General features: G+C 44.5%; 1 protein-coding gene across 1 annotated transcript; it reads right to left on the bottom strand.

The window, feature by feature from the left end:
- Nucleotides 1-1,367: 1,367 nt before the first annotated feature.
- Nucleotides 1,368-27,105, bottom strand: SUSD2 (sushi domain containing 2; the record flags this gene model as incomplete). The annotated part of the gene is given in 16 exon segments (XM_040583643.1): nt 1,368-2,291; nt 2,294-2,343; nt 4,894-4,984; nt 10,123-10,305; nt 10,759-11,031; nt 12,110-12,358; nt 14,076-14,231; nt 15,806-15,949; nt 18,095-18,363; nt 18,971-19,056; nt 20,140-20,341; nt 21,830-22,004; nt 22,233-22,400; nt 22,896-23,047; nt 24,392-24,596; nt 26,877-27,105. Coding segments are annotated over 16 exon segments (2,694 nt in total), but the record flags the coding sequence as incomplete, so codon positions are not given.
- Between the last annotated feature and the right edge of the window lie 738 nt (nt 27,106-27,843).

Here is a 27,843-nt window from a genome sequence, read left to right as displayed (position 1 = left end):
CCTGATCCTGACCTTTGGTCACGCAAGAGCTCTGCCAGCAGACGTCGTTTTGTTGCCACTGAATATATGTGTGTGTGTGCATGTGTGTGTGTATGTGCATGTGCACATGTGTGTGCACAGCCCAGGGAACTGGGGATCGCTGCGATGAGTTACCGAGATGGACCAGAAGGAACAGCTTGTGGTGGTGTGTGTGTGTTTGTTTTTACCACCGCTTTGTTTATGACGGGCTAAGCCAAATAATTCTGATTCATAGAAATTGGCTGTATTCTCAGATGAACATACAAATTCTTCAGGAGGATTGGAGTTCTAATTCGTTCCATATATTCCCTTCCCAGCCTGAGCTGCTGGCATCGAGTGCTGCTGGCATTCCCTTACAAGTCATTGTGCCTGCACGCAGCACTTCCCTGCGGTACATGCTGCCTAACAGCGCACCAGGCATTGCTACTTTGTGATTTAATGACCCACAAAACTCCCCTCTCCCAGGACTGGGACCCCACTGCGTTACCCATTCACTCTGTTTTGATTCCATTTTATCTGGCTTTCTGTTCCTTAAAGACACGAGAGCAGAGGCAGCTTAGAGATTTTTAACACTGTATGGATAACAAAGTTCACAAAAACAACCTTCTGTATCTCCAAAAGGCCAGGTCAGTCTTCCAGCATCCCTAAGCAAAATGACCATCACTCATTCTGCTGCCCACTTTCTCCACTAATCAGTTGCACAGACAGTTGATACATGTGTATACAGCAGTTGCACTTACATATATTTATATATATAATTATTTTTTTTAATGTTAGCACACTGGCAATGGACAGCCAGTTTGTTGCCAATGATCGTTCCCCAGTCTTCTTTCACAATGCTTTTTTTTATTTTTTTCAAGATTTTTTTCTTTCTGTTGTACAGAATTGTTTGTATTTCAACTTACAGTATTCAAGATCGCTCGTTCTCATTTTCTAATTTTCTGCTTGTGGTTTGTGGTCTCTGTTTACAAACAACAGCAACGGCACCAGAAACAGCAGCTAATAAATAATGAATAATTTTATACTTCATAATACATGGTCTGAGGCTTTACTTTCAATTTGACTTTTTTTCCATTATAATGTAAAATCTGTAGTTTCACTCATTTAGTTTTTCCTTACATTTGGTCGTTTGTCCTTGTTTTTTGAAACCAGCATGATTTTCCAGTAGTTTATGAATTAGAGACCTTAGAAAACCAGACCAAACAACCTACAAAAGTCAGTAATTATTTCACTATCAAAGAGGGCTGCACAATACAGAACTGATTTCACCAACCCTTTGGTATGTAGGCAAAAGCAAATGGTAATATTTTTTTTGGTAAAAGGACTCTGTACAAGGTAGTGGTTCAGAAATCACTTTTTAATGAAGATAATGAAACACGCTATAATACAGCTAGGCATTAAAAAAGGAACAGTATGCATGTTGTGGTTATTCAAGGAAAACACAAAAAAAGCAAATTTTGCAAAACACTTCCAGTGCAAGTAACAGATTTTTTTTGTTTTGAAGGTGAACTCTAACTGGACAGCTACATAAAGATGGATTAAAAAAATCATTATAAATTAATCTGGAAGGAAAGGTTTAATTTTCTAAGTCTTACCCGCCCTTCCCCCCAGTTGTATTCTTTTAAATTTAGGTCAGAACTGAAATAAAAATGTCTGCATTCAGAGACTTGCCAAAATGTAAGAATGCAATGTTTAAATATCTTCACTATCTCTCCTTCCCTACTAAAAAACCCTCAACAATCTGCAAATTCAGCCCAACTTGCCAGCGGTCCATCTGACTGTGCATCCACTTCCACATCTCGCAAAGCAGCCTTACACGTCCCCAGAGAAGGCAAGCGTTTCGCTGATGGTGGCGAGCATAGAAGGCTGGGATTTTTTTCATTTTACCAGCTTTCAAGTGAAAAAAAAAAGCAAAGCACAGAGTAATCATGAACTCTTTTTGATTTTGCCAGAACTCTGGTCCTGCTGGCAGAGATGTGACTGTTAGAAGAAACTAATGCCCGTAACTTTGAGGCTGATGTTTGCAGCAGCGTTACTCCTTGCTTGTGACAGGCAGTGGGCTGAGCCTGCCGTGATACCATCCCAGGAAACTCGTTAGCATTTCCCATAGAATTCAACATTCATTATATTGAAAGCAGAAATCAAATGATAGCATGCTATACGAAACCATTGTTTGTGTTTGGAAAGTCTATCTTGGTTGCTGTGGACGGTTTAATCCTCTGCTATGCTTTTTCTGTATTTCATTAAAAACTCCTCTGGAATTTCATTGTTTCTTGTTCAGATCCAACTGGAACCTCTGAAACAAGTTTCTGGTTGCCTTTGTGTCTTTGGGAGAAAAGATAGAAAAAGGTTAAAACAAAACCCCCAAAAGGCTAGAACTGGTAATTGGGTAATTATGCAAAGGTAATTACCATAAAGTCATTGCTTGGATCAAGGTGAGAACATTGGCTCAGGTGGCCTAGCAATGTTGCGCCCATTTTTAAAGTATCAGTTCCAGTGCATACCTCCCCCAAAGAACAATATCCCTCCCTGGTCATACACTACTGGAAATTCAAAATATTTAAATTACTAAAAGTAGTGACTGGAGGATATGTAGCACTCCTTCTATTGGAGCAACATTTGGGATTAGGGAACATCAAAGGTTTGCTGCCATCCCTGTGCAGCAATCCATTGCTGTTCTCCGGTACAATGGTTTAAATTGTAGGAGCAAAAGGAGAAACTGGGCAAATGTCACTGGTTTGAAAATGCTGATAATGGGGGGTCTGAAAGAAGGTTGGGGTTTGGGTACAAAAAAGACAGGAAAAAAGTCTGAGTGAGCAGGGAACTCAGGATTCAGTGGTAAATTTGGGCCCTTATGTTGGCTTTTTTTTTTTCCCCTAAGAGAAACATATCACCAAAATATTAATAGATACATTTGTGACTGCTTAGCAACCCTCACAACTAACAGAGGGGAAAGCATAAACAAATTTACTGAGCACCTTGGTATTTTGATTTCCTGCAATTTTTATTCTAAAGACCATGATCCCCCTCCTCCCTCAGTCTCTGCTCACAGAATCGTGTGATTGCCTGAGAAATTCAGCTTTTTCACTTTTAGGAGTGAAAGGTGGCTGGGGAAACCCTGAAAATATAGCCCCTACCTCTTCTTCTGTTTGTTTATTGAAGGAGAAAGAAATCTACGAGCATATAGCATTCAACAATTAGGATTTTTGTGCATTTCTATTGACCTTGCTGCTTTTTAAGATACTTCACGCTGTCTTACTATACCAGCGAGCAGCTCCTTCGCTGGGTGATGGGCAGAGCTGGGGGCAGAGGCAGTGGTTCCCGAAGCCCTGCAGTGTGTAGGACTGCTTCTGTCCCTTCTGATACGAAATGTGACTTGTCAGAGTCACATTTACCCTGGGATCCAGAAGAATATACAGTAGATGGCAGACTTTCATGATTCAATAATTATCTAATAAGCCTTCTCTAGTTAAAATTTACCTGTTCGGCATTTGTAACTGCTGCAGAAGGGACTGCATCCTCCACTGCTGCCCAGACATATGGGCCCGCTGAGTGCTACAGACTTTATTACTCGCTCAAATTATTTTCATGAATTATAAGCTTTTGGTAGCGCATGAAAATTACCTACTGATTTGCAAAATACACAAGAGTTTAGAAGGGTTGATGGCTTCATTCTATTTTTTTAATTAATTTTTGATATACAATGAGTTTAGAGAAGCAGTTCCGTAAGCTGCTCCCAGGCGTGAGAAGCCTATGCAGCTGTAGTGTTTCAAACCAGTTGGGTTTATATGTGGGGATCTGGTGTGTGTAAAACTTGGCAAATACAGCAGGTGTCCTTTGTCTGTCATTTTTATGTATGCAAAAAACATTAATTGCTGCAGTTATCTACCCTGTGTTGAGTATCTTTTTTTTTTTTTTTTACAGGGAAGGAAGAAATAGTGTTTTGGGTACTAGTGTTCTCTGTGAAGCGTAGAAAACAACGCTTATATGATTTAAAGGGAAAGTGCAAATTTAGCAGCATCTCTGGCCCTCTGATAGACACAGTTAATTGATGATTGAGTTCAGAATCAATGGGCTGTATTTTCAGTGATGGACATGGCTATCATACTGGGTTCTGTTTCAAGAGTCTCTGCAGTGAGGAACCTGCTAGAAAGGCACAGAGCCAAAAATATTTTTTTTAAAGTGTCTTGTTAGCACTGGCTAACAGAATGAACTATACGCAGAATATATGAATCATAACAACCTTTTAAAACAAAGGACTAAAACTTCAAAGAAGTAATATACTAGCCACATAACATTTTGTGGAGATTTCTTTTTAAAAATTGGTTGTTTATTTACAGTTACTTTATTTCCATGTAGTAGAAAGGTTCCTAGAATGGGCAGCAAACTGATATAGCTTTAAAATTCCATTCACCTCTTTGGTACAAGAGTCATATAAGCATTCTCTGGGCAAATTCGTGCATGCCTAGAAGTGGGAATACGTTCAAAGGTAAGTGGAAAGTTATGGTATCATGCAATGCATTCCTTAGATGATACATCAGCTTTACCTATTGCTATCAAAGGCACACCTGTTCTGAAGCAAACACTTCTGATCAGGTAGCCTTATCACTCAACATATAAATTATTTTGACCAAGAAGTCCTGTTCCTTCTCAATCAATTAATCAATCATATTTGTGTCCTGCTAATACAATTCCAACTTTGCTTCATAGTCTTGCAGCAGGATACAAGGACTATCCCTTGATGTTTTTCATAAAAGATAATAGCAGGAAAATATGTCTGATTTCTTTGTCATTGAGCAAAATGATTAAAAAGGTCATAACACTTGCTGTTTCTATAGCAGGTTCATTTCTGTTTTCAGTTCCATGGAGTCTTACCTCTCCTTTCTACATAAGACAGTCAGACGTGCCAGGACTCCAAGACCAACTATTCCAAATACACAGCCAAGAAGAATTACTTGATTGATATCTGAAAAACAGAGACCAACCACAAAAAAAAAAAAACCCAAAACAAAAAAAAAACCCCAAACAACCAAACATAAACAACAGGGAAGACATTGATACATTTCTTCATATCTGTTCAAATGTAGTCAGACATGACAATTTCTGAAAGTGCACATATAGTGTTAACTTTACAGTTCTTTGTGGAACAAGCTGGTACAGAGTAGGAAGTCATGTAATTCCTACATTTGACAGGGCAGGTGGCTGCAAAAGCTGTTCTAACACAAAGGAAGGATAGCTAGTGGTTAATATATGGTCAACACCACGAATGTACAGTATTTATGTGGAACTGCCAATCCCAACAACTGACAGTTTTTCCATCCTTTTTCCATACAGTTTGATTGCTTTAAAAATCACCCCTATTTTGCCATTAAAATTTTGAAGCTGCCTCTGCTGCTTGATGCTCTGTGTGAAAGAGAGCAAAAGTTACTGTTCTGGTGTGGGTACAGTGAACTGCATCAGACAGGGTGAACGTGCTAAAAGTGTCAATTTAATTCTGTGACTGCGTGATAAGGACATGATGAAAGAGAGAAAGAAACCAGATATGAAATAATTTTTGAATAACAGATCTCCTCTTCTCATCTTATTCTGCTAGGGAGCTGCAGGTCACCGGTTCCACCCCTTTCCTGCTGATGCAGCACAGTGCTAGCAGGACACTGCATGGCTGCGGTCTGCCGAGTGACCAGAACCCACCACTGGCCTCGGTAGTTTGGCCCAGTGGTGAATTGCCTCTATCGTGAAATCTTTGTATTTAATTTATAATCTCAGGTTATATTTCTTGATTTTAATATGTTTTGCAGCCAGGCTCCTGGAAACAATAGACAGACAACAATTCCATAAGAAGGCAACCTAATGTTTTTTGGCATCCTCATCTGAAAAAAAAGCGCAAAAGACTAATGATATTTCTGACAACTTTCCAAAAAGAACTGTATTTACCCAGAGCCTGAACCTGGAAAATGAAACCTAAAAGTGAGAAGAGGAGGGGAGGGGAAAAAACACCAAAAAAAACCCAAACAAAAGACAGACAAAACCAAATTGCACTTAGCACCACCAAATTATTGTCTGTCACAAATAGGCTACATCTACAACTATTGCTAAGATTTTATAATTTTTAGCTGCATTTTACTTCTGATTTTACTAGATTCTCCTTTTTGCTTTTGCTGGATGGTTTCTTTTTTCTTCTTCTGTGTGATATTCTGTGAAGGGAGGTTGCTGTGGTACTGGCAAGACTTGCAGTGGGATTGTAATTAGAAGCATAGCAAAATAATTATTAGCAGAGGATTTCCATGGAAACTTTAATTCAAGGAAGCAAAACTCAAAAGCAACAATATGCAGGCCCAACAGCATAATTTGTATTTGAAATTTCAACTACAGAAATGGATTTTGCAAAATAACTGGTGTTCAATTTTCTTGTTTCCGCCTCTCTTCCTATCCAGTTTTCCTAGTCCTCATGCCTTTAACTGTTCCAGCTTTTGAAAAACAGAAGCATATAGCAATTAAAAAACTTTGGTGATTGCATTTGAGCTTGATTTTGATGTGCCACAAAACGGCAGCAAGTAACGGGCACAGCACCGTAAAGAAGTACCCCTGGAAGCTGAGGATCGCCGAGGACTGGGCCCTGTGCTCCTGACCAGCATGAAAGAAATCATTTGAAAAAGCGTGTTTTAATAGTTCATGCTGGAAGTAAAAATGTGACCACTAATCACAGTGGCTAGGTCAGTGGTCACCCACTCAGGCGCCCAGAAATTTGGAAGTGCCGTCCATTAATTTTGCCTGCATTTTCCTGGCGTGGGGAAGGCCACCCGCCACCGGGCTGGGTAGGACGGGCACTGGTGGAACAGCAGCGTGTTGCTGCGTAAAGCGGAAAACTGAGGCAAAGTGACCTCAGTGACAATGGTTTGACAGCACGAAGACCTTTCCTGTACTTATGCTGAATTCACAATCAACGCAACTAAAACTGGCACTGGATTCCAACCATGGCTTAGACCAGAGGCCGAAATGTGGAAAGCAAGTAGGAGCTACCAATGCTATAAAAACACTCAAGGTTTTAGACGTAAGTGAGAGGAACTTTGGGCTGTTTTGCCTGTCTTCTCTGGAGACACTTGGACCTGTCAATAAAATAACGTTCTCAGACACAGACTGATATCCAGCAGCATATCTCATGATGCTAAAGGAGGAACAAGGCTAGGAATGAATGCCATTATTAGGGCAAAGCAGTAAAAAAAAAAAATTAATGAAGAACTGTGTATGCAACTGGTGTTTTACATTGTCTCTCAGTTGTCACTGTTGTCAGTACCCTGCTGCGACAGGCAGCATTGCCATACTCCAGCCTCCTGAGGCTGATCAGAATCATCATTTTTGGCTCACATTAAAAATGAGCCCCAACCCCAAATATCAAATAGTAAGGAAGGTCTTTGTTACAATCAGATCAATAAAATTATTTCACACCTTGTGGGTCTTTGTCATCTGTCAGGAAACCATGTGCTAGAAAACATTGCGGGTTTTGTTTGCTTCTCTGTAAAGCTGCGGCACGTCTCCATCATTCTGAACGTAGTCAGTCCCTGCGTATCTTCCAGCTCCTTCCCTCGGATCTCTCCGGGCTGGCAGTTTGCCCCCCTTTCTCTAGTGTAAATGTCAGCATCCGGTTTGCTTATTGAGACTGACTGGCTCCTGTCCAGTATGTGTGCGGTTGATGGCAGCAATGGAAAAATGTTCTTAGCTTTCAGCTTGGCAAAACTGTTTGCCACTGACTTTTTAAGATCTGGCCTTACTCTGTAAAGATTTTGTTCCGACAGATGATCTATTATTACTGTGAACTATGAAGCGTGCTAAATTATCTGCCAGACTGCTGAATCTCTCCTATTTTCAACAGTTAACTAAAGTACTCCATATGCACTGGCCTGTCATATTAAACAGAAATGTTTTGGGATACCTCTCCTTTCACTCTTTCAAAAATAGCATTACTACTGCGATTGGCCCCTGTGAGCACCATCACTTGCGTATTGATTACACGCAATGGCTGGTCGAAGAAAACGTTCCATAAACGTTCACTGCTCTATCTAAAACTAAACGAAATTCCCCATTTTCTATGTGCAAAGGTTCAATAATAATTTTTTATGCTGAAGTCCACAGGCTGCTGCCCACATTCACTAAGGTTCATCTCACAAATACCACTAAACGTGCAGAACCGCGACGGACATGAACACCGACGGGTGCACGGCTGCCGAGGCTGGTGCAATGTGTCAGCCGGCCAAGAATTCACCACTGGGGTGTTGTGCACTTTCCACATTTGTTTGGGGCAAGCCCCGAATGGAGAATCTGTTGATATGAGTTATTTGATGAGTGCTTTCGGGAACAATTAACTCAGCGTTAGAAGTGCTTCAACATGCCGTGCGGCCGTGCCTGGCCCCGGCGCTTTGAAACATTGCCATCTTGCGGGCGTTTGCTGCGTACGGGGCGTGTGAATAAAACTGAGTTGAAGCTGTTAGAAAATATTGGGCAGTTTCCTGTAAATTTTTGAGACAGCCTACTACAGTAAACTGCTACTACATCCAACAGTCCCGGGCTAATTGATCTTATAATAGCACTGACGAAAAAGGGGTAATAGATTTGTGTTATTTATACCAAATACTATTACATCACTCACAGCAATTTTACTGCCGCAGAATACTACTGTTCTGAGATAACATCATCCTTTAAAACAAAAGAGTGGAAGACTTGCGGAAGCGCAGGCTGTGTCTGCTCCCGAATCACAGGATGGCTGAGCTGGGAGGTCTCGTCCCACTCCCCTGCGCCAGCTGGGCCACCCAGAGCTGGCTGCCCAGCACCGTGTCCCGACACCTTTGGAGCATCCCCAGGGAAGGAGACTCTGCAGCCTCTCTGGGCAACCAGTGCCACTGCTCACAGTAAAAAGGTCTTGTTTGGGGTTCAGAGGGAACCTGCTGTCTCAGTTTGTGGCCATTGCCCTGGGCACCACTGGGAAGAGCCTGGCTCCTGTCCTCCGCACCCTCCCTTCAGGTACTTGTACATAAGACCTGCTCATACGCCCCCCCACAGCCCCAGCCTTCTCTTCTCCAGCCTGAACCGTCCCAGCTCCCTCAGCCTTTCCTCGCAGGGCAGACGCACCAGTCCCCTATCACCTGCGTGGCCTGAGCTTGACTCCCTCCAGCATGTCCACATCCCTCTTGTGCTGAGGAAGGCAGCGCTGGACACAGTACTGCCAGCGTGCCCTCAACGGTGCTGAGCAGAGGGGAAGGATCACCACCCTCCGCCTGCCGGCAATACTTTGCCTCATGCAGCCTGGGACACCATGAACCCTCTTTGCTGCAAGGGCATGTTGCTGGCTCGTGTTCAACTAGGTGCAAAGTCTTCTGCACAGTTTCTCTTAAGGCACTCATTTTATAATGTGTGATTTTATAACCCTCTGATGGCTCAGGCTGGATATACATTTGCTCCAGTTAGTTGCAAAGAGTTAAAACTGTATTAACGATGGCAGAATGAAGGATGACGGTACATGCTTGGGGGTTGTACCATCATTTATACTTGAAAAACAGCTCAAATGATGGGAATACTAAGGGATTTCAGTAATCTGCAGTTCTCTATGTGTATGCGTGTATGCTTAGATTACGTATTTCTAAAGCTGCTAAAAGAATATTACATATACTTAAGAAAATTACATGAAAATAATGCTGTAAATAAGGATTCTTTTTGTAGCCTTTGTATTTTTGCGTTAGGAATCATTTTTAGCTAAGTAGTACACTTTCCTGTTTTTCTAAGACTGAGTTTGAAAGTTGTTCCAGGTCACCCACTCAAGAAGCATGCCTACCCATTCCTTTCAGCTAAACCTAGGGAAAGGGAAGCATGTAGCCCTAAACCCTTAGAAAGAGTAGATATATGAAATTAAAAAAAATCCCAAACCACCATAAACCACCTGTTACTTAGATCTGGATATTAGTCTTTCCAGAAACCCAGGGATCTCATTGCCCAATGTCTTCCTAAGTAAGAGAAGTTGTTTTTATCAAGGGCCATCATTGTATACTGAGATTGCCTTGTTTGTAATCATGATTTTTTGAATGTCAATTTGTAACACTTAAAAAGCCAACAGACCTGTTTGCAGGACACAGCTGGGGGTGTCTCCAGACCAGGTCCCTGTCACTTGGCAAATTCTTTCCTTTGGCCCAGTGAGTTCATAGCCCTGGTCACAGATGAAACTGATGGTTGAGCCCAGCAGGTATTTAGTTCCGTTCTTCCGTCCGTTGGCTGGATGATCCAGCCAGCCACAAGAGATCACTAGTGAAAGAGACATGTCTGGTTAATGCACTTCGGATTTGGACCAGCAAATCTCCATCACAATGATTCAATTCAACAACAATTCAAATGGCATTTTAGTGGCAACTCATTGGAAGACAAAGATTTTTAGGTTAACTGAAAGACAATACTTTCTGATTTTTTTTAATTCCTCATTTTTAAGTTTGAGGAAGATGGGTGAAGGCATAGAAAAGATAGAAAGATAAGGGTTCTACACAGTGGGCTAGTAGTAGAAGAAATGGAAAGAAATTTATTTTCTGTGTGCCTACGTATCCTACCAGTGCAGATTTTTCCTAGTACAAGGACAATTCCTCCTGAGAAGAGTGTTTACAGGTGCATGAACCCACAATTGAGCAAAGCCTCCTTGAACAGTGTTAACTAGATGCCCTGTAGAAAGAACGGCAGGGATGGATGCTTTGTGGAATGTTGTATCACCTGGCTTTAGATTTTCTACCCGCAGCTTGTGACTTTGATGAGCTAGTCTTGTGGAACTTCCCACTTGAAGGCTTCTTGTTGTTAGGACATCGAATCTGCAGAAGGGGTCAGAGCCACAGACCAGGACCATCTGCTTCACCAGGGGATCGGCAGGGTCTTCATAAGGAAAGAACACGGGCAGAAAGGAAGCATTGTGCTTTTCCCCGTAAAAGAAATTGTTCAGTAGGAACTCCGTGTCGTAAGTAAAGAGAGAAGTTCCATTTTCAACAGCCCCTTGGGAGACAGAGGAAGAAAAAGAGAGAGATTCAGATGTAATATTGCCTACAAAGCTCTACCATCTTCTGCTACTAATCCAAGCACTTATTGATGTAAATGTAGCTAGAACTGGAAGAGAACTACTAAGCCCTACAGCTTCCTTCTGGCTCAAGATTATTTTCCTTTTCACATGCGGCCTAGTGTTTGATGAATTACTTAAAATTAGATCCAAATAATTGTGTAGCTATGATTTCACACAAATATGGTTTCAGATGCCTGATGGTGAAATGATGACAGTGAAGTACCTCAGACAGAGCTAGCTAAACCAGATTACAAGCAACACAAATCCTGATCCTGCGTGTCTCTACATTTGTCATGTCTGTGGCCCTGCTTTTTGTTTTCACTCTGCTAAATCAGAAACTCCCTGCAGTAGGAGCAGTGAGACTTTTCAGTATGATCTGAACCCTGGAGTACAGCTACACTGTGCTCAATACAGAGACCGACTGGTAGCCAGAGGGTATTTTGCATCATGTTTCTGGCCCGTCTCCTAACCTGATGTCAGCAGGAATGCTGACCAGTCCAGCGCTGCAGGCTAGATACAGCAGCTGAATCATTCTCATTAAATGAAAGCAGATATTCTTTTACACACACACCCCCCCCTCTTTTTTAAAGGGACAATTATTAAATTGCCATTTCATAAATGATTTTTAAAATTGTCAGCATGGTACTGGATGGAAACATTGCTAATATTCTGGAAAAAAACAGCTGACCTTGTCTATCGCTATACTTCTGTAACACTTCAGTCTGGCGATGCTGTGTTAAGCTGGCTATAGTAGATGGAATTCTCAAAGTGCAAACTGTGAAATACGAGCTCTGACTCTTGAAGGAACAAAGTGCAGGATGCTCCATCACGCTTCTGCCTTCAATCATTTGGCTAGGTATGTTACCCACATGGCTAGAGGGCATACTTCTCTTACTCCCTTCTCTTCCCCCTAGTAAAGGCTGCTTAGCACAGACTTCATTTGCTAGTCTGTAAACCACAAGCTGTTTTGAATTTGCAAAGAAAAAGTAATAACGGACCAGCGGAATGACTTACAGTTCGCTCCAAACTCAAACAGCTCCTGGGGACTTGCATGAGCTGACAAGGTGGTTTTATTCTTGAAGGTATACTCATCCTCTGTGTGGCCATTCATCACCCCAAACAGACCCTGAGTGTGATTCATAAACTTCTCTGGGAGCAAAACTGTCACGGTCAGAAATCCTCCACTTCCCCTTATTTCCACTCCAGACCCAGAAGAGAACATCACTGTGATGTTCTGGTCAGGTGTAGAATGGAGGAAGAGACCTGTAACGACAAGAGGAGGAGAACAAAGCAGACAATCATCCACCACGAGCAGGTTGGTGTGTCATCAGTGTTAACTGTGTCCCAAAAAGCTTTTCCTCCCTCCCACGCTAGGCTGTGTTCTGGGAAGCACGTGAAGGGAGGTCCCACCTTCGCACCTACAGCTGCGGTAAGAGGGCTGCTCCAGAGTAGCAGCAAAAAAAGCTCCACAGCTGGTACCAGCTGCAGTGCCTTCTGCCAGCATCCGGAGCAGCAGCTTTAGGGTATGAGACGGGAGCTGGAAGCACCGCTCTCAGTGCTCACAGGTTTCCTCTGCTTCTTGGCTGCCTTGTAAACACCTCCCTAATACGGCTGCTCCTCCCAGCCCCATCACTGTCCTTTCATATTATTTTTTTTCCTTCCTGCATCTCTCTGCTCCTGCAGCTCCTTGTCGACGTGGCCTTCCCCCTTCCTTCTGCTCTTCATTATATTTCCTGGCCATTTGAGGAATACTAATTGCCAGCCACAGAAAACTTCCTCTGCTGAACATGAGGCTTACTGTTAAAATTCCAGTGATGTTTAGAGTATCCATCAAATTATTATAAAGGCTAATCAAATGATCACACCCCTGGAAGAAAAAAAGACAACTTTTCATAGCCTTTTCAGCAGAAGAATAGAGAAATAACAACTGACAAATTCAGAGAGCTCCTGGTAGGTGAATGTGAAATTCAGTTATATTTTAGTCTATATTTTGGTTATATTTCACTATATTTCACTTTGCTTGGTCGGTTTCATTGCATTAGGTGCAGTAAGCTCAAAGCAGAATGTGGAGTAAAGTTTTTCATTCCATTTCACCCTCCATGGATGGGATGAGAGGGAAAACCATTGCTCTACAAGCCCCTGAAAGAGGACACAGAAAATGTGGGCATTGAAGCCATCTCTTAAGACACTTCGCTGTCATTGCCAGGATCGCGTGCCATCCCTTCACAATCCTCTTACACCCCAAAAAGTTCAGGCAAGCACCAGGTGCTGGTACAGGTTGTCATTTATGTTGTGGACATTCTGGGAGAGGAGCATGTGCCGCAGTCCAGCCGACTGGCAGATCAGATGCCTCTGCCTCCTCCTAGGGACAGCAGAGGTGCTGCCCAGCTCCAGCTGGGCGCCCACCAAGCCATCGAGAAGCAGGAAGGTTGCAGGTTCTGGGAGCCATGACCCCCTGCTGCACCTCTCCGTGGGAGCACAGACGGCAGGCACAGCGTGCTTCTCTGCAGCACCGTCATCCGTGGCTGTTTGGAAGGAGATGTGTAGCCCATACTCCTGCTGGCTGTACTCCTGCCCATACGGTAGCTGCAATCAGTCTCACAGGCCAGAGAAATCCGTGCACTGGGCTCGTATGAACACAAGGCGAGGTAGGCAAACGGGGTGGAAGCCCATTCTTCCCCATGCTCTCTGTTTTATTTCTTTCACCGAGGCCCACGCCAGCTGCGCATTGCCACGATTCTGCCTCAATTGGGCAGCAACTGAAGAAAGTAATGTAATAATAAAATCAAGTGAAATGACCTGGGACATTGCCTGTCCTTCGTTTTACTCCTTACATCATAATTTCTGGAGTGACCTGCAGCCTGTTTAGCAGAAGGACACTGAAAAGAGCACCAATATGCACACATGTGGAGATATTTTTAACTGTTCATGGGCTCCATCAGAATAAAAAAAGCTTACAAGGCTGATATTTGTAACTAACCTTTCAGGTCCATCCAACTTTGCTCAGAGAAGCTGATGATCTTCTGGTTCAACAGGACCTCCAGAGTTAAATCCTGTGCATAGCGTACCTCAATCACGTCTGAGTTGTTCTCCCGCATGGCCACCGCAGACAAGCCTGTCACCTGAGCCCCAGATCCTTCCAAATAAAAAACAACCCCCCAAAATACCCAACGTGATATAAAGGAAATATGGAGGGTTATAATGATACAGGTGGGGAAAAAACCCAACCCCAGACCAACTCAGATATTTCCTAAAAATAATTAAATATTCTTATTTATATTATATAATATATATATATAAAATATATATTATAATATAAATATAAAAATTTATTTATATTGGAGGGAATTGCTAAGCATGTAAGTCACATAAAACCCACAGTATAAGTCTCTTACCAGTATGGTATATTGAAAGCAGAATGTTTAATGCTAAAAAAGTCTGGCAATTCTAAGTTACTGATCCCAATGGCCATGGCTAAGCTGTAAAACCAGCTGATCTCCTTGCACATTCAGTCCTGTGAGTAAGGCCGAGGAAAATGAAAGGTAATTGCAGAGAGGGCATGACAGAAAAAGGAAACAGCGTGAACAAAAGTTTAAGAAACTAATTTTTGGAATGAACTACTCAGTGACACATGCCACTCCTACCACAAACACAGTAAAATCTATCAAGAGCAAAATATTTCCATGAAAATCTCCATCCTATGCAATGCGGTGTTCAGTGTGAGCATTCACGTCTATATGGGTCCTGAAACACACGGACAACTTTTAGTCCATTCTTATAATTCTACCAGAGTACCAAATCCTCAAAGCGCACCCTGAGGCCAGCCGCAGTATTCTTTCCTGAGGCAAGCCTGCTGGTTTATGCCCCATAAAATAGCACTAGATACAGGAAAAGCACGAACAAAAGTATCTGACGTAAGACTTTTCAGGGTGTCATGAGAAGCATGATCCCAGTCTGCTGTGTCATACTCTATTTCCCCCCATTTTAAAATGCAGGTGTATGACAGCCTCCTTACAGGCTGGTTTGCAATCTGCCCATTCAAATGATGTAGGCCACTGGTGTCTCCAGAGAGTTTCTTCTGCCCCAAGCCAAAAGACCAGGACAATCAAGTCCTTAGAAGAAAAAAAAAATGTTCCCCTCAACCAACTTCTCACCAGATGTTCTGTACTTTCCTGCTGGCTTGAGGTGCTCAGAAAGAATTTTTTTCCCATCCAAAGTTTTTCTCAGCTCCTTCTGGGACATTTTTGCTCAGTCAACACATGCATGCATATACACCTAACACAAAAAGAAAATAAAGCAGGGCACACACTTACCTGCTTTCTATTAATTTTCAGCTACACCACTATGAAAATGCATCAGCCGCGGGCTGTGCCTGTTGGCTGATTCCTAGAACTGACCTTACGCTTCCTTACAGGTGGGAACAGGCATGGAGAGAAATGAGAATTGTCTTCTTGAGCTCTTAAACACAACAGAAAACCTTACTCTTGCCTTTGTCATAGCCAATAAAACTCGAAAATAGTCTTTGATTAGGAAGTTACCTTTTTCCTGACCATTTAGTCTGCCTTCTGATTAGCTTCAAAATGTTAACCTTTCACAAACGGCCGAGAAAGGACAAGACCAGAAGAGAGAGGAGGAACGCTGCAAAGTGCAGATCAAGCAACCTCAGAAGCGATTTATTTGCCATCACTGCTTCCTCCCTTAGCAACTCACCATTGGGCAGGCGTGCCTGCTCTGTCCTCCCCTGCACTCTTAGGGACGTGAGGTCAGACTCCACCAACGTGTATTCTCCTTGGCCTTTGAAGGTGAAGTTCAGACCATCAAATGTGAAGAAGTGAGGATCCCCAAAAGCAGATGCTGTTTTTAAAAGCAAAAAGAGAAATAAGACCAAACAAAGACTACAACCCATTACTCTTCTTCTTAGGTTCACAAGAAAAAAAGAATTCATCGTGGTGATCCGAAGAATGGCCTTTTAACAAAGGGAAAAATGCAAGGCTGATCCGTGGAAAATGTCACATGAAGAACGGCCATGACAGCCGTGCAGAGCAGTGTGGGAACAGTGAGGAATGGCCTTCCCGTCACTCTCCTCGGCATTGGCCAGCGCTTGGGGCTGCCCTGCCGCAGGGTTATTTATTTATTATTAAATGTAGGCTGTTAGGGGCAGCAGTGCTCACCCGGCGGACCCCCTACCAGGGCCCTCACCGGCAGGCCCCAGGCCTGATGTGCAGGCGTGCAATGTATGGAAGGTTCTGGACACCGACACAGCAGCAGCTCACCAGGGCACTTCCACATGCAGCTGAAGTGACAGTCAGGGAAATGGGATGGGGCTTTGAAGTCTCTCCTGGCCAGAACAAAGACCGAGGGCAGCAGTCCTCAGCCCCAGAGCCCCCCTGGGCTTCAGTAGCTATCTGTCCTGGTTTCAGCTGGGACAGAGTTCATTCTCTTTTCAGTAGCTGGTGCACGCTGGCAGCTTTGGTTGTTGCTGGGAGTGTTTACAGTCATTCAAGGACTTTTCAGTTTCTCAGGCCCTGCCAGCAGGAAGGCTGGAAGGGCACGGGGATTTGGGAGGGGACACAGCCGGGACAGCTGACCCCAACTGGCCAAAGGGATATCCATACCATATGGCATCGTGCTCAGCATATAAAGCTGGGGGAAGAAGAAGGAAGGGGAGGGACGTTATGGCATTTGCCTTCCCAAGGCACCGTTGCAGCCTGATGCCTACGACATCTGTAACCAAGCACGATGCAGCATAAAAACATTTGGGAATCTTTTTACAAGATCACATGCTTTACATCCCTCATTGACGTGTCTTTGCTTCCAAGAGGCATGTTGTAGTCTTTCTTTCCTGTAGTGGAACTGTCGGTGCCCTGAGCGCTCACAGGCCCTAACTGCACTGAGCAGTCTCACACCAGCGTCTCCATCTCCTACACAGCCCTGGCCGTGCCTGGCTGTGAGCCCTGACCTGCACACAGACCCATGACTGACCTTCTGGCTTCTCGTTGGACATGCCCTGTCACTACAGACGTGCCTGACAATCACAGGGCTGTGTCTCACCCTGGTTACCATCACTGGACCAGATCTTTGACCTTGTCCAGCAGACTGACTTCTCAGCTTTCCTTTGGACCTGCCTGGTCACCACAAACTCATCTGGAGATCTGGACTCTCAACTGACTGCTGCTGCCATCACCATGTCCACTCTGCTCACCTCGTTTGGGACTGGGGGACTGGGCCACGGGCTGCCCAGGACCTTGTCCTTCCAACCTTGTTATCACACTTGGCTCCCAGCTCCCTATTCCTTTGTTGCTTCCAGATAGGAAAATTTAGTAGGGGAAATCTGGGAAGACTTCCACTCCCTGCTATTGCTAGTCCTGGGAGAGCCTCATGTTGTGCCACATCACGTCCTAGCTACCTCCTTCAGTGCCTTCTGCAGTTTTCTGCTTTTTGCCTGAAGCAAACTGCTGCTTCTTTGCACCTTTCTTCTTTGTGGGAGGCCACAATCCTGCTGGACACCTCAACACTACAGCAGCACAGAAGGCAGCAAGACATGCAGCAGCAAGAGATATGGCAAGACCTGAGGAGCACTTAAAAGCAAGGGGCAGGGACAATAGACACACTTGTAGACGTCAAAACCTCCACATTTGCTATCAGTGGCATTTTTCTGCACGACAGCTTTTCTAGTACTGCCAAGCTGTCATTAATCATCCTCAACCATCTTCTTTCTGAGAAAGTGCCCACTGACCATAAGAAGTCACGGACATTGCCTACTAAACGGTGGCTATTTAGGTTCCAGGCGTTAATGAGATACTCCAACAGCAGAAAATCTTGCAGGACAATTAAAAAACACATCTAGATTTTGCCACTGATAGATCGATAGACACCTTCCATGGAAATTTGCCACCGGGTGTTGTACCCTCACCATTGTCAACCGACACACACACACACACACAAACACTCTAAAAGCCAACACAGCCAGACTCTGTAAGGGAGTTCTGAAGTCCTTACCAGCGTGAGGCGGGCGGTACGTCTTGCAGTCGCTGGAAGGACGCCTCTTCATATAGAAGTGACAATTGTCAGACCACAGGCAGCAGTAGTAGAAGCTGATGACATCGTAAAGCCAGTGAGAAAAGCCAGGTATCCGTGGCGGCTGCAGGAACGGTGGCGATCCCCAGTCGTGGCCCCGGTCGGGCGTGCTGCCGCCGATGGAGTCACGCGTGAGGATCTGGGCCCCCGCAGAGTCATAGCAGCACTGCTGTCCTGCCCCGAACTGCCGGCTGGCGGAGGGAAGCAGAGGAGAGGGGTCACCCTTCAGCTCTGCAAAGTTCGCTCCTATTCAGAGGTCACCTAAATTGCCTTTTTATGGCCATAGCTAAATGTTTTGGTGGCCAAGCTCTATGTGATGTCCAGAGAGAATACCTCCCAGCCAGACTTCTTGCCCCCCATTCACATAAACGAGATCGGATTAGGGATAGGGCCATAGGGTGGGAGGGGGGGTTAACCAAGGCGGTAAGGACGTTCTGTAGGCATTAGAGCCACACGAACACTCTTTAAAATTGTTCCGATAGAAAGAGTGCAAAGAATAACTTGCTGGACTTAAGTAGACCAGTACAGGAGGGGTTTAATCAAGCCTAATCAAATCTCTTTTAGATATTGGTGCTTGTTTAGGTATCCTAAGGTTTAGCCCAGTGCAATTAATTGTTTATTAAATCTAAGGCCTTAACTTCATCTCAGCAATGAGAGCCAACACATCAATAAGAGGGAAATTATGGTTGCTGCGAACCTGACAGCTGAGTCTCTGCAACTTCCATGACACTATGACACTGCCACCTCTCAGGTGGAACGAGTCATAAAAAATATGCAGTTTTAAAAAATGGACTTTACCTGGCTTGAATGGCTCTTACACAATGCACAGCACCTGGGTGGTAAGTACACACACTCCCCTTTTCAATGTCACAGCCATAATCTGTCTGAAAAAGACCAACATTCACACTTAATGGGGTCCTTGCCCCACCAGCCTTTCCATCATTGGGTCCCTTCCCCACCCTCTGTCCCCGCTGTGTGTGTGAAGTCTGAGCGAGCTCGTTGCGGCCATGTGTTGAGAAGCATGGAGCGATAGGAAAACCAGTGAATTTAATACCGAGGTGACTGGAGCAACACGTGAGCCTGACCTGAGCATTCTGCAGTCTGTTACAACAGACCTTGAAGAGCAGATGCTGCTGGATGGGGAGGTCAGCTGTAAGTGCACAACAAACACGTCACGCCAGACCACGCTTAACTTCTGCCCTATATTCTTAGACAGAGGCAGGGCAGTAGATGTAAATTATTTTTTTTCTTCACGTGCTTTTAACTGTATAATGTAAAATATACATCATGTTTGGAGCTTCATAACCAGGAAAGGATAGTAACCAAAATCACATTTTTTTTTTTTTTAAATACATGTAAACGCACTGCCACCATTTGGTATTGTGAATAGGAGAGAAGTTACCCTGTCTGGTCCTCAAAGCAGCACTGTAAGTGAAAGTGTGCACTAAATGGCAATGGCTTTCTCAGCTTTTGTCAGATCTCGTTAACAGTGAAGCTGAGGAGGAGGAAGGAAGCAGGAGGCAGGACATCACGGATCACAGCTGTGGACTTGAGCTCTGAAGCACAAGGCAGAAGGGTTTGCAGCGAATTATGACATACCAGGCAGAAATGTGGCCTGCTTCTTCTGGCATGGGATACTGCCTGCGCACACCGACTGCCACCCAGCGGGATGCTCCCACCTCCACAGGCTCACTGCCCTCCCCAGGTACCTTCTCTCTACCACTGAACTACTGTCTAAAGTGATTTTGAAGGCGATTTCCATCTGCTGCCCTACAGGCACTTCTTTCACTCATCCTGCCTGGATGAGCTGTATCTGCCTCTGCCATTTGACATACCACTTGTGCAAACCGAAATATAATTTCATTTCCCTGTCATGACTTCCAAAGAGGGAACAGGGGTGTGTAGGGAGTGTGGCTAAGCTTCTGCTTGGGACCGTGACAAGCCAGAGGGATGGATTAATAACTTACATGGAACCTGCCAGTGTCAGCTCTTGCCTGTGCCAAGGTGCAAGGGCAATCTGCAATTTCTTCTATGAAGTTTGGAAGCTTTTCCTCCTTTCTGTCCCATTCTATACATTTTGCAGTTGCCCATGCATTTGGGTCATTTCTGAAGTCTTTCCCAAGGTGCCAAGCCAATGCATGCTCTGAACTCCAGATTGATGGAATGTTGCTTGAAAAAAAAAAAAAAAAGAGCCATAAAATAGATCTGATAGCTGAACAAGCACTGTTTTGACAATAACTCTGTGTCTTAATCACTAACTATAATTACAAAGAATCTTTCAACTTGCAAGTTGTTCTTTCACTACAAAGGCCACTGCTTTCTTTTTCCTGCAAAAAGTTAGAGCAAGTAAATATTTTCCTAACTTAGAAGGTGATGTAACAGCATGCAGCAAGGATGCAACAATCAGAATATATTTTAGCATTTGTGATTCTGGCTTACATGGATCTTTTCAGAAACAGGTTTTCTATTCATGCCTGTTCACCTCGTAGTTCCATTTACACCAGAGTGAAGAACATCTGGAATCTCTAACAGAACCTGCCCCTGTGCCCCAGGGGTATCAGGCGTGATGGCAATAGATGGGGAGAAGCCATTCAGAATCCTTAAAACATTCCAGAGCTACTCTGCTCTCCACCCATGAAAAAATATGTTACACAAAGTATAATAAAACACCCTCTAGAAAGAGAAAAGGTTACCTTTCTGTGGGTAGTGACTCCTAAATGCTAAAAAAGGTTCTGATTTATTAGTCCTATGTTCTAATGCTGAAGAGGTGGCATTTATATATTCACAGGGGCTACAGCACCTACATCAAAACCTGCAGACAAGTGGAAGAATTATGGAGGAACATCCACGCCAGCTCAGAATATGTATGGAGCACTTACAGCAGTAAGTCACCAAAAATCATGGGGAAATAGACAACGGAATAAAAGGAAGTGGGCATACAGTTTGTAGGACTGCAAAGACCTGCATACAAAATAGGAAAAAAAATGCAGAGGAAGGCTGAAGTGCAGTCACTGGCTGCAGTGACAAAAGTTCCACAATTAGGGCTTCCTCCGCAGCTGTGACAGAAGGAATCAGCAGGTCCCAGTTTGGCCAGGGTACTGGGTTTGGCTGAGGTAGAGGAATTTTCTTCACAGCGTCCCGTACGGTGCCATGGTTTAAATTTGTGACCAAAGGAGTGCTGATAACACACCCATGTTTTTAGCTGTTGCCGAACAGTACTTGCACAGTGTCAGGATCTTCTCCCTTTCTCATGCTGCCCCCCAGGGAGTAGGACAGGGGTTGGCAAGAAGCTAGGAGGGAACAGAGCTGTGACAGCCAGCGCAAACTGGCCAAAGGCACATCCCGTGCCACAGACCATCTGCGGCAGCGTTTTTCCAAAGCAGCCCTCACTGGGTGACTGGGCATCAGTTTGCTTGTGGCAGGGGTGAACCACTGCCTTTGCATCACTGCCTCCATGTCTATGCCCCTCTTTACTTAGTAAACTGTCTTTATCTCAACCCATGAATTTTTCTCCCCTCTGCCCTTCCAATGCTCTCCCCACTTTTTCATGCGAAAGGGAGACTGAGTCCCCATTTTAAACGTCAAAGGAGGCAGCAGCTTCAATACAGGAAGCAATAATAAGGTACCTAGAATAAATAAATGTTGTGATGTACTTGCCTCTGCCCATCAGAATAGCTGCTGGGTGCAATTCTCAAAATTCCGAAGTCCCACGTACTGTAATTCCCCTTAGCGGGTACAGGAATGAAAGAGAATTTCCCGGTGTTGGGGATTTCTCTTGACAAAGTGTAAAGGTATTTCCATTCGGCCAACCAGTTTTCCGAGTAACTGTCACCTGTCACACAGGAAGAAAATTACATTGGACACTGGAAATGACCACAAGATGTCTCCACCCATGTGTAAATGAAGAGGAAATGCTGCGGTTATTGTCGTGAGTTATTTCTGCTTGCGGGTCCCTCCTCAGGGCCTCGGTGGAGATGTCCCCAACACCGAGAACAGCCCTGCCCAGTAGGTACCCCCGTCCGTAACTGCCTGTGTGCAGGTAGGAAAAACGTCCCTTTACCTGTTTCCTGGTATCCCCAGACTTCTATGTTGACGTGGGTTGTTGCAAGTGTCTGCTGCGTCCAGGTAAGAGTTAAGTTCCCGTCAGTGTTGTGGGTGCCATAGTACTGCCATTTTGTCTCATTTACCAACGTGCATTTTTCTGCATCTGAAACTTTGTTGTGATGTACTGCACCGCAGAACAGAAAAACAGGATTAATGACATTTCTGCTTTGCATAGCTCTGGAAAGGTGTCACTATATTATTTAAGACTTAGCAGCACTTCCCCTGTGCATGTTTACTAACAGGATGCATGATATAAAAAGCTGAAGCTGAGAGAACGCAACCCTTACTACTGTCTGTAGTCCTTAAATTATACCACCACGATGCAGTTATTTTCCGACAGAAGTAGCTACAAAAGGGAACTGTCTTGGTCAGCCTCATTGGTAAGCAGGACCTTTAATGAGTTAATGCTGCTGCTGCTGCTCTATAGCAGCAGAACACAACTGCTGTGGAAGTTCATCTCTCAAAACACAAATTAACACAAGGGCAGCAAGAATGACTTTTCTGAGGTCAAACAGCCTGTTAAAGAAGAAGAAAAGTGATCAAGAAGGAAAAGCTTATATAACCTTGCATCCACGGAGCACGAATATAGAGAGGGATACTGTAGATTTAAGTGAGTAACCTGATAACCAAGTTCCAGAGTATGGAAACATCAGCCCATCATCTGCAGAAACGTCAAAAGGGATGAAACCAGTCTCGTACAGCAATGGGGAGATGCAGTGGGCTTTTCCATCCTTAGCAACATAGCCACTGGTTTTGATTTTCTGCTTGAACCTGTTGATGTTGAAAACACTTTTCAGTGTCACCATTGAGAGAAGGAAAATTCTGAATGTCTCAGTTGTGTTTCATTAAGCAGCCTCGTGCCTTGTGTAGACCCTTCCAAGTCCCATGGCTGTTTTGCTTGTAGCAGTGAAAATCAACTGAAAAATCCCCGTGTGTACTTTGTGCTTCTTACACCAGTGCGGATTGTGCTGTGCATGGCACAAATACACAGCAATCAGCAAGCCTTAGATTTACTATTTAATTACTGGGGGAGGAGGGGCATGATAAAATAGCCACAAATAACAAAGGGACAGCCAGGAAGACAAAGGTGATGTTACAGGATGAATAGGATTACAGGGTGGCTGACACTGACTGTGACATGCAGGCAAAGCAAATTTCTGGGTTTGTGGGTTTTTTTGCCTGTAAGCCCAGTGAATGCAACACAAGTAATTTCATGCTGTTCTAGAATTCCTGTTGCAGAGATTAACTCAGAAATCATTTCTCGTTATTTAACCATCTGCTCCCAGTTAGGGCTCTTGCCCAGTGTGCTACAGTATAATCCCACCCGTGACTCTTCAGAGTGGATGTATGATGACTGCATCATTTCCCCAGGTACCGTCGGGAGCTGCAGCCTGCCAGCAAGGTGTGCCTTTGCTGGGCTGCACTGATGGCTGTACTGGCTACGCTAACGCAACTGTGCATGTAACTCAAAAGTACACAGTTGTGTTCTACAGTATGAATGCCTAGGTCAAAAGTTTTCCCAATGAAGAACTAAAAAACTTTTCAGGTATCTAGATGGGAAGGCCTCCAGGATCTCACTCAGGACCTTTTGTGGAAAGAATGTCAGGGCACGGGGGTCAGTAAAATTCAGTGTACTGTCTGTATTACATGTGTGACACATGTACACGCTTAGGATCCACAGCTTTGTCTTACAGGAAAAAGATAAGCCGTCCTACCTACATTTCTTTCTCATTGCTTTCTCATTCAGATTAAGAAGTGAATACTTCTTTTTCACAAAATGCTAAAAAAATATTGACAACAAAAAGTCCCAAGACAACAAGCTCTTTTAGAAGTCACTGTTTTGCTATGTTAAGGGATGAACTAGCAGGGTCATGATCATATTGCGCAGTAACTTGACCTAAATTAAATGATCCCGTGCAGAAACACGGACAACGCGCACCTTTGGGGGTGAGGGTCAACAGAACCTTTGTGTGTTTCAGGATTCTGACAACTTTACAAAGCAAGTTTTCAGTCCAGTATAGCCTAGTCTTGTTTTGTGGCAATTACCTATTGTCAGAAAGTGGGATTAGAAAGGTTCACCTCCCTTTGTCAGAGGAATACAAAATCATGGCCCACCTGCACGTTATCACAGAAGAGGCATTAAAAGCTGTATTTTCAATTGAGAAGTCTTTGCCTCCCATCAGAGATCCTGAGTATGGAGAAATCTGAAGGCAAAATTCTTTATAATCAGGACAGCAAACCCCCAAGGACTGGCACGTCGCTTGGCAAGAACAGGTACCAAGGAGCTCCCCACATCGGTATGCGCAAGAGTCTTGAGCTCCTGGTTAAAGGAAGGAAAAAAAATAGTCAGCAAAGTTATTGAACCCTTATAGATGTTCTCTGAAGCAGAAGTACATCATCTAAAGCACTACCGTAAACAAAGCAGGCTGGTTATGTTAGTTTAGGAATGTATTGGGGTGAAAGCTACATATTAAGGTTGCTTCATTTTGAACAGAAAAATACACTTATTTACCCCCCAGCCAGGATATGGTTTCATCTACTCCATGGGTATTTTTACATCTAATAGAAAGATAAACCTCCAGAGCAGCCCCTTGGTGAGTGTTACTAATTGTATTTATTTCTGAGAGCGGGTCTTCAGCAACCCAGAATGGGGTCCCGTCACTGGCAACCCTACACAGGAGTCAGCGACAGTGGAAAGCCAGTGCTCTTGGATGAACGGAAAGCTAACATTAGCTCTAATGTGAGATTATGAAAAGCTACTGAGGCATCTTACTTTTGTGCATTTTATTTGAGTCTAACCTTGGCAAGGTAGCTGCTGAGATGAGTAGGCTCACAGGGAGATAGCTAGGCTCTTGGCCGAGGTTTTGCCGGACAGACCATGAGTAACTGCTGGACGTGACGTGAAAAATGGCTCAACCCAAATAGGAGAGTGAGAAGGTGACACGTTACAGTAACATTGCGAGGAGCAGCTTGGTTTCACAAACAGTTAAGAGAGAGTTAAGTGAGATGACCAAGCGAGGACCTTTGGGGGAATGGAATCTTGCCAGGGCAATGCTCCCTGGGGCACTATATCCATAACACCATGCCATGCTGAGGTGACCTAGGCAAGTATCAGAAATTCTAAATTTGGACATGGATGTAGCAAAATTAGGACCAATCATGAAAAAGTAATTAGGGGAGGGTTGCTTATTTGGGAGGACACAAGCGAAAAGAAAAGAGGGGTCAAGGTGGATGGTGAAGAACAAGGATGGGGAGGTGGGAGAAGGGAACACAACAGGAGCCATCACACGTGAACAAGCTGCTGGTCAGTCCGTTTCTCTGACCAAGCCCTGCACCTAACCACCACAGCCATACTGCAAAATCCTGTTGCTGTTCCCTGCATCGCCTCGTGTTCTCCGGGCTGTGTGCGTGCACATGTTGCAGTCATAAGGGAACTTCAGGAGGAACTAGCCAGTCCATAGGAGACACACGCTTGGAAAGACCCAGGGTCTGAGCTGCAGACTGCGTAGGGGGCCCTGGATCTGGGCTTAGCTGACAGGCAGATTTAAAGCCTACACTAGCATGCAAGGTACCTGTGGGTGTGGGGGTCTGTGATTCTGGAGGGAAAGGGTGTGCTTGTGTTTTTGCTAGCGACCTTCCATCATGAACAGCTGGAGAGGAGAAGAGCCGGGTGGTACGCAGGGTCACGGAAGTGCTGCCCGTGTTTATTTGGCTGCGCGTGGAAGCGCTGCTCGGCGTCAGCACGTGCGGCTGGCGGGGTGGGTGCCCTATCTGCGTATCTGCCTCCGTGCTGGCCGGGCCACCAACAGGAGCAGGAGTGTCCACATCTGCGGGACTGGGATGGGAGGAATTTCCTGAGGCTGTGCGTACAGCAGCTCTGAGCTAGGGGACTGGGAGCTACCCACCAGCCGCTGGCTTTACCAGCTCCTCAACAGCCGTTAACAATGTGTGGACCAGGCTAGGAGAGAAGAAAGAATTTGCAATTTACAGTCACCCCTCACGGGGCTGAAGAGCGATCGCCTGCAGCTCCAGGTATGTCAGCTTCTGTCAAAGCCAGGGGGAAACGGCACCGAGCGTTGTTTTGTGTGCAGGGGGGACGACGACAGGGAGGGCTGTTCGTTTTTTTTGGTAGGATGGAGAGGTCAAGGAAAGGAAAAGGTAGTAAAAGCTGTTTTTCTCTCTCTGCTGGCCTTCCTCCTTTATCCTGGGATAATACGTGTGGGTGTGTGGCAGGAAAGAACAGGAACGGCAGCGAGTCAGAAATAAAAGTCAGCTGTCATTCTATACCAGAAAACTTGCCTGTGATGGAGGCAGAAATGCTTGTTCAATATGGGGAGTTAGAAAGTTCTTCTGTGTCTTTAAATATATTTACTGCATTCTCCAGGTTGGTTGTTTACTTACAGGAGAGATCCACTGTCCCACTGGAAATTACAGAGGAAGGGGCTGCAAATGACCCGGTGCCAGTAAGAGCCACCCTGTGTGGCTTTGCTTTAGCTTGTGAAAATCGTACCAGTAACTCCTTCCCAAGGTGCATGCTCTGAAGTTCAGAAATCAAAAAAATTTGCAGGTAAGAGCAGCAAAATTTCTGAAAGTCACTCACCTGCATTCCAAAGAGCAATGAGGGTGAAGAGAGTGAAGAAAGCAACATCTATGCCAAGGAATTTCATATTTAGTCCAGCTGATGCAGGATGGCCGGCTGTGATAGCCTTTGTGCCTGCTTGGGGAAAGCTCTTTATAGAAACACGTGTCCGGAAATAAACAAGATGCTCAGTGTTCAAAGGTTTGTTGTAAATTACTGAAGCAAAACGAATGGAAGGGGATGCTCCTTTTCAGAGGTCACCTCCAATTCAGGAAACGACGGAGGGGGTGGGGGAGGTAGCCAGTAGAACTACACATTATTATAATAGTTAGGCTTTTCTGAAATGGAAGGAGATGTGTGCCATTTTTACAAGCATTTCTGCTCCAAAGTTCAAGACCGCAGGGTCACCGTCACAAGGTGTATGTTTTAATTTTATTGGAGAAACTAAACCCAGTTATCAGTAAGAAGAATGATAAAGAGCAGATGCTGACAGTACAGTTTTGTTTCAGAGATAACGAGACATTAAGAAGGCATGTTTACTGCACACTGTGTGCTGGCATGAGGGTTGTAAACGAGAAGTAAAAAGACGTTCTGAGGAAGGTGTAACTGCACGCAGTAGCACGGTGTGGGAGCAACGAAAGGGACTGCAGAAGCCTTCCAGCAGAAGCACAAGGATATTCTGGCAAGGAAGGGGAGCAGAGCTGAGGTGGTAGCAGCTATGGTGTAACTACCTGTTTCAACAGCACAGCAGGAACTTTATGATGGACGGGTTTTAGGGGATGTGGAAAGAATGCAAGGCACACTCCACCGGTGCGGTGTGTAGTATATCAGTGCATAAGATAAGAACTTCCTTGCACTTGATTATAGCTGGGTAGAAGAATGAAGGTCAGTGTGGAGTCCAGAATAATGACACAGGAGTTTTGGGAAGCAAGGCTATTCAGACCTAGATAGCTATATCCGTGGAATCATACAAGGCCGCGATTGCCTA

Source organism: Falco naumanni, chromosome 1 (assembly GCF_017639655.2).
Source record: "Falco naumanni isolate bFalNau1 chromosome 1, bFalNau1.pat, whole genome shotgun sequence".
Lineage (NCBI taxonomy): Eukaryota > Metazoa > Chordata > Aves > Falconiformes > Falconidae > Falco > Falco naumanni.
The sequence above is the reverse complement of the archived record's forward strand: the minus strand, read 5'-3'. Positions and strand labels throughout refer to the sequence as shown.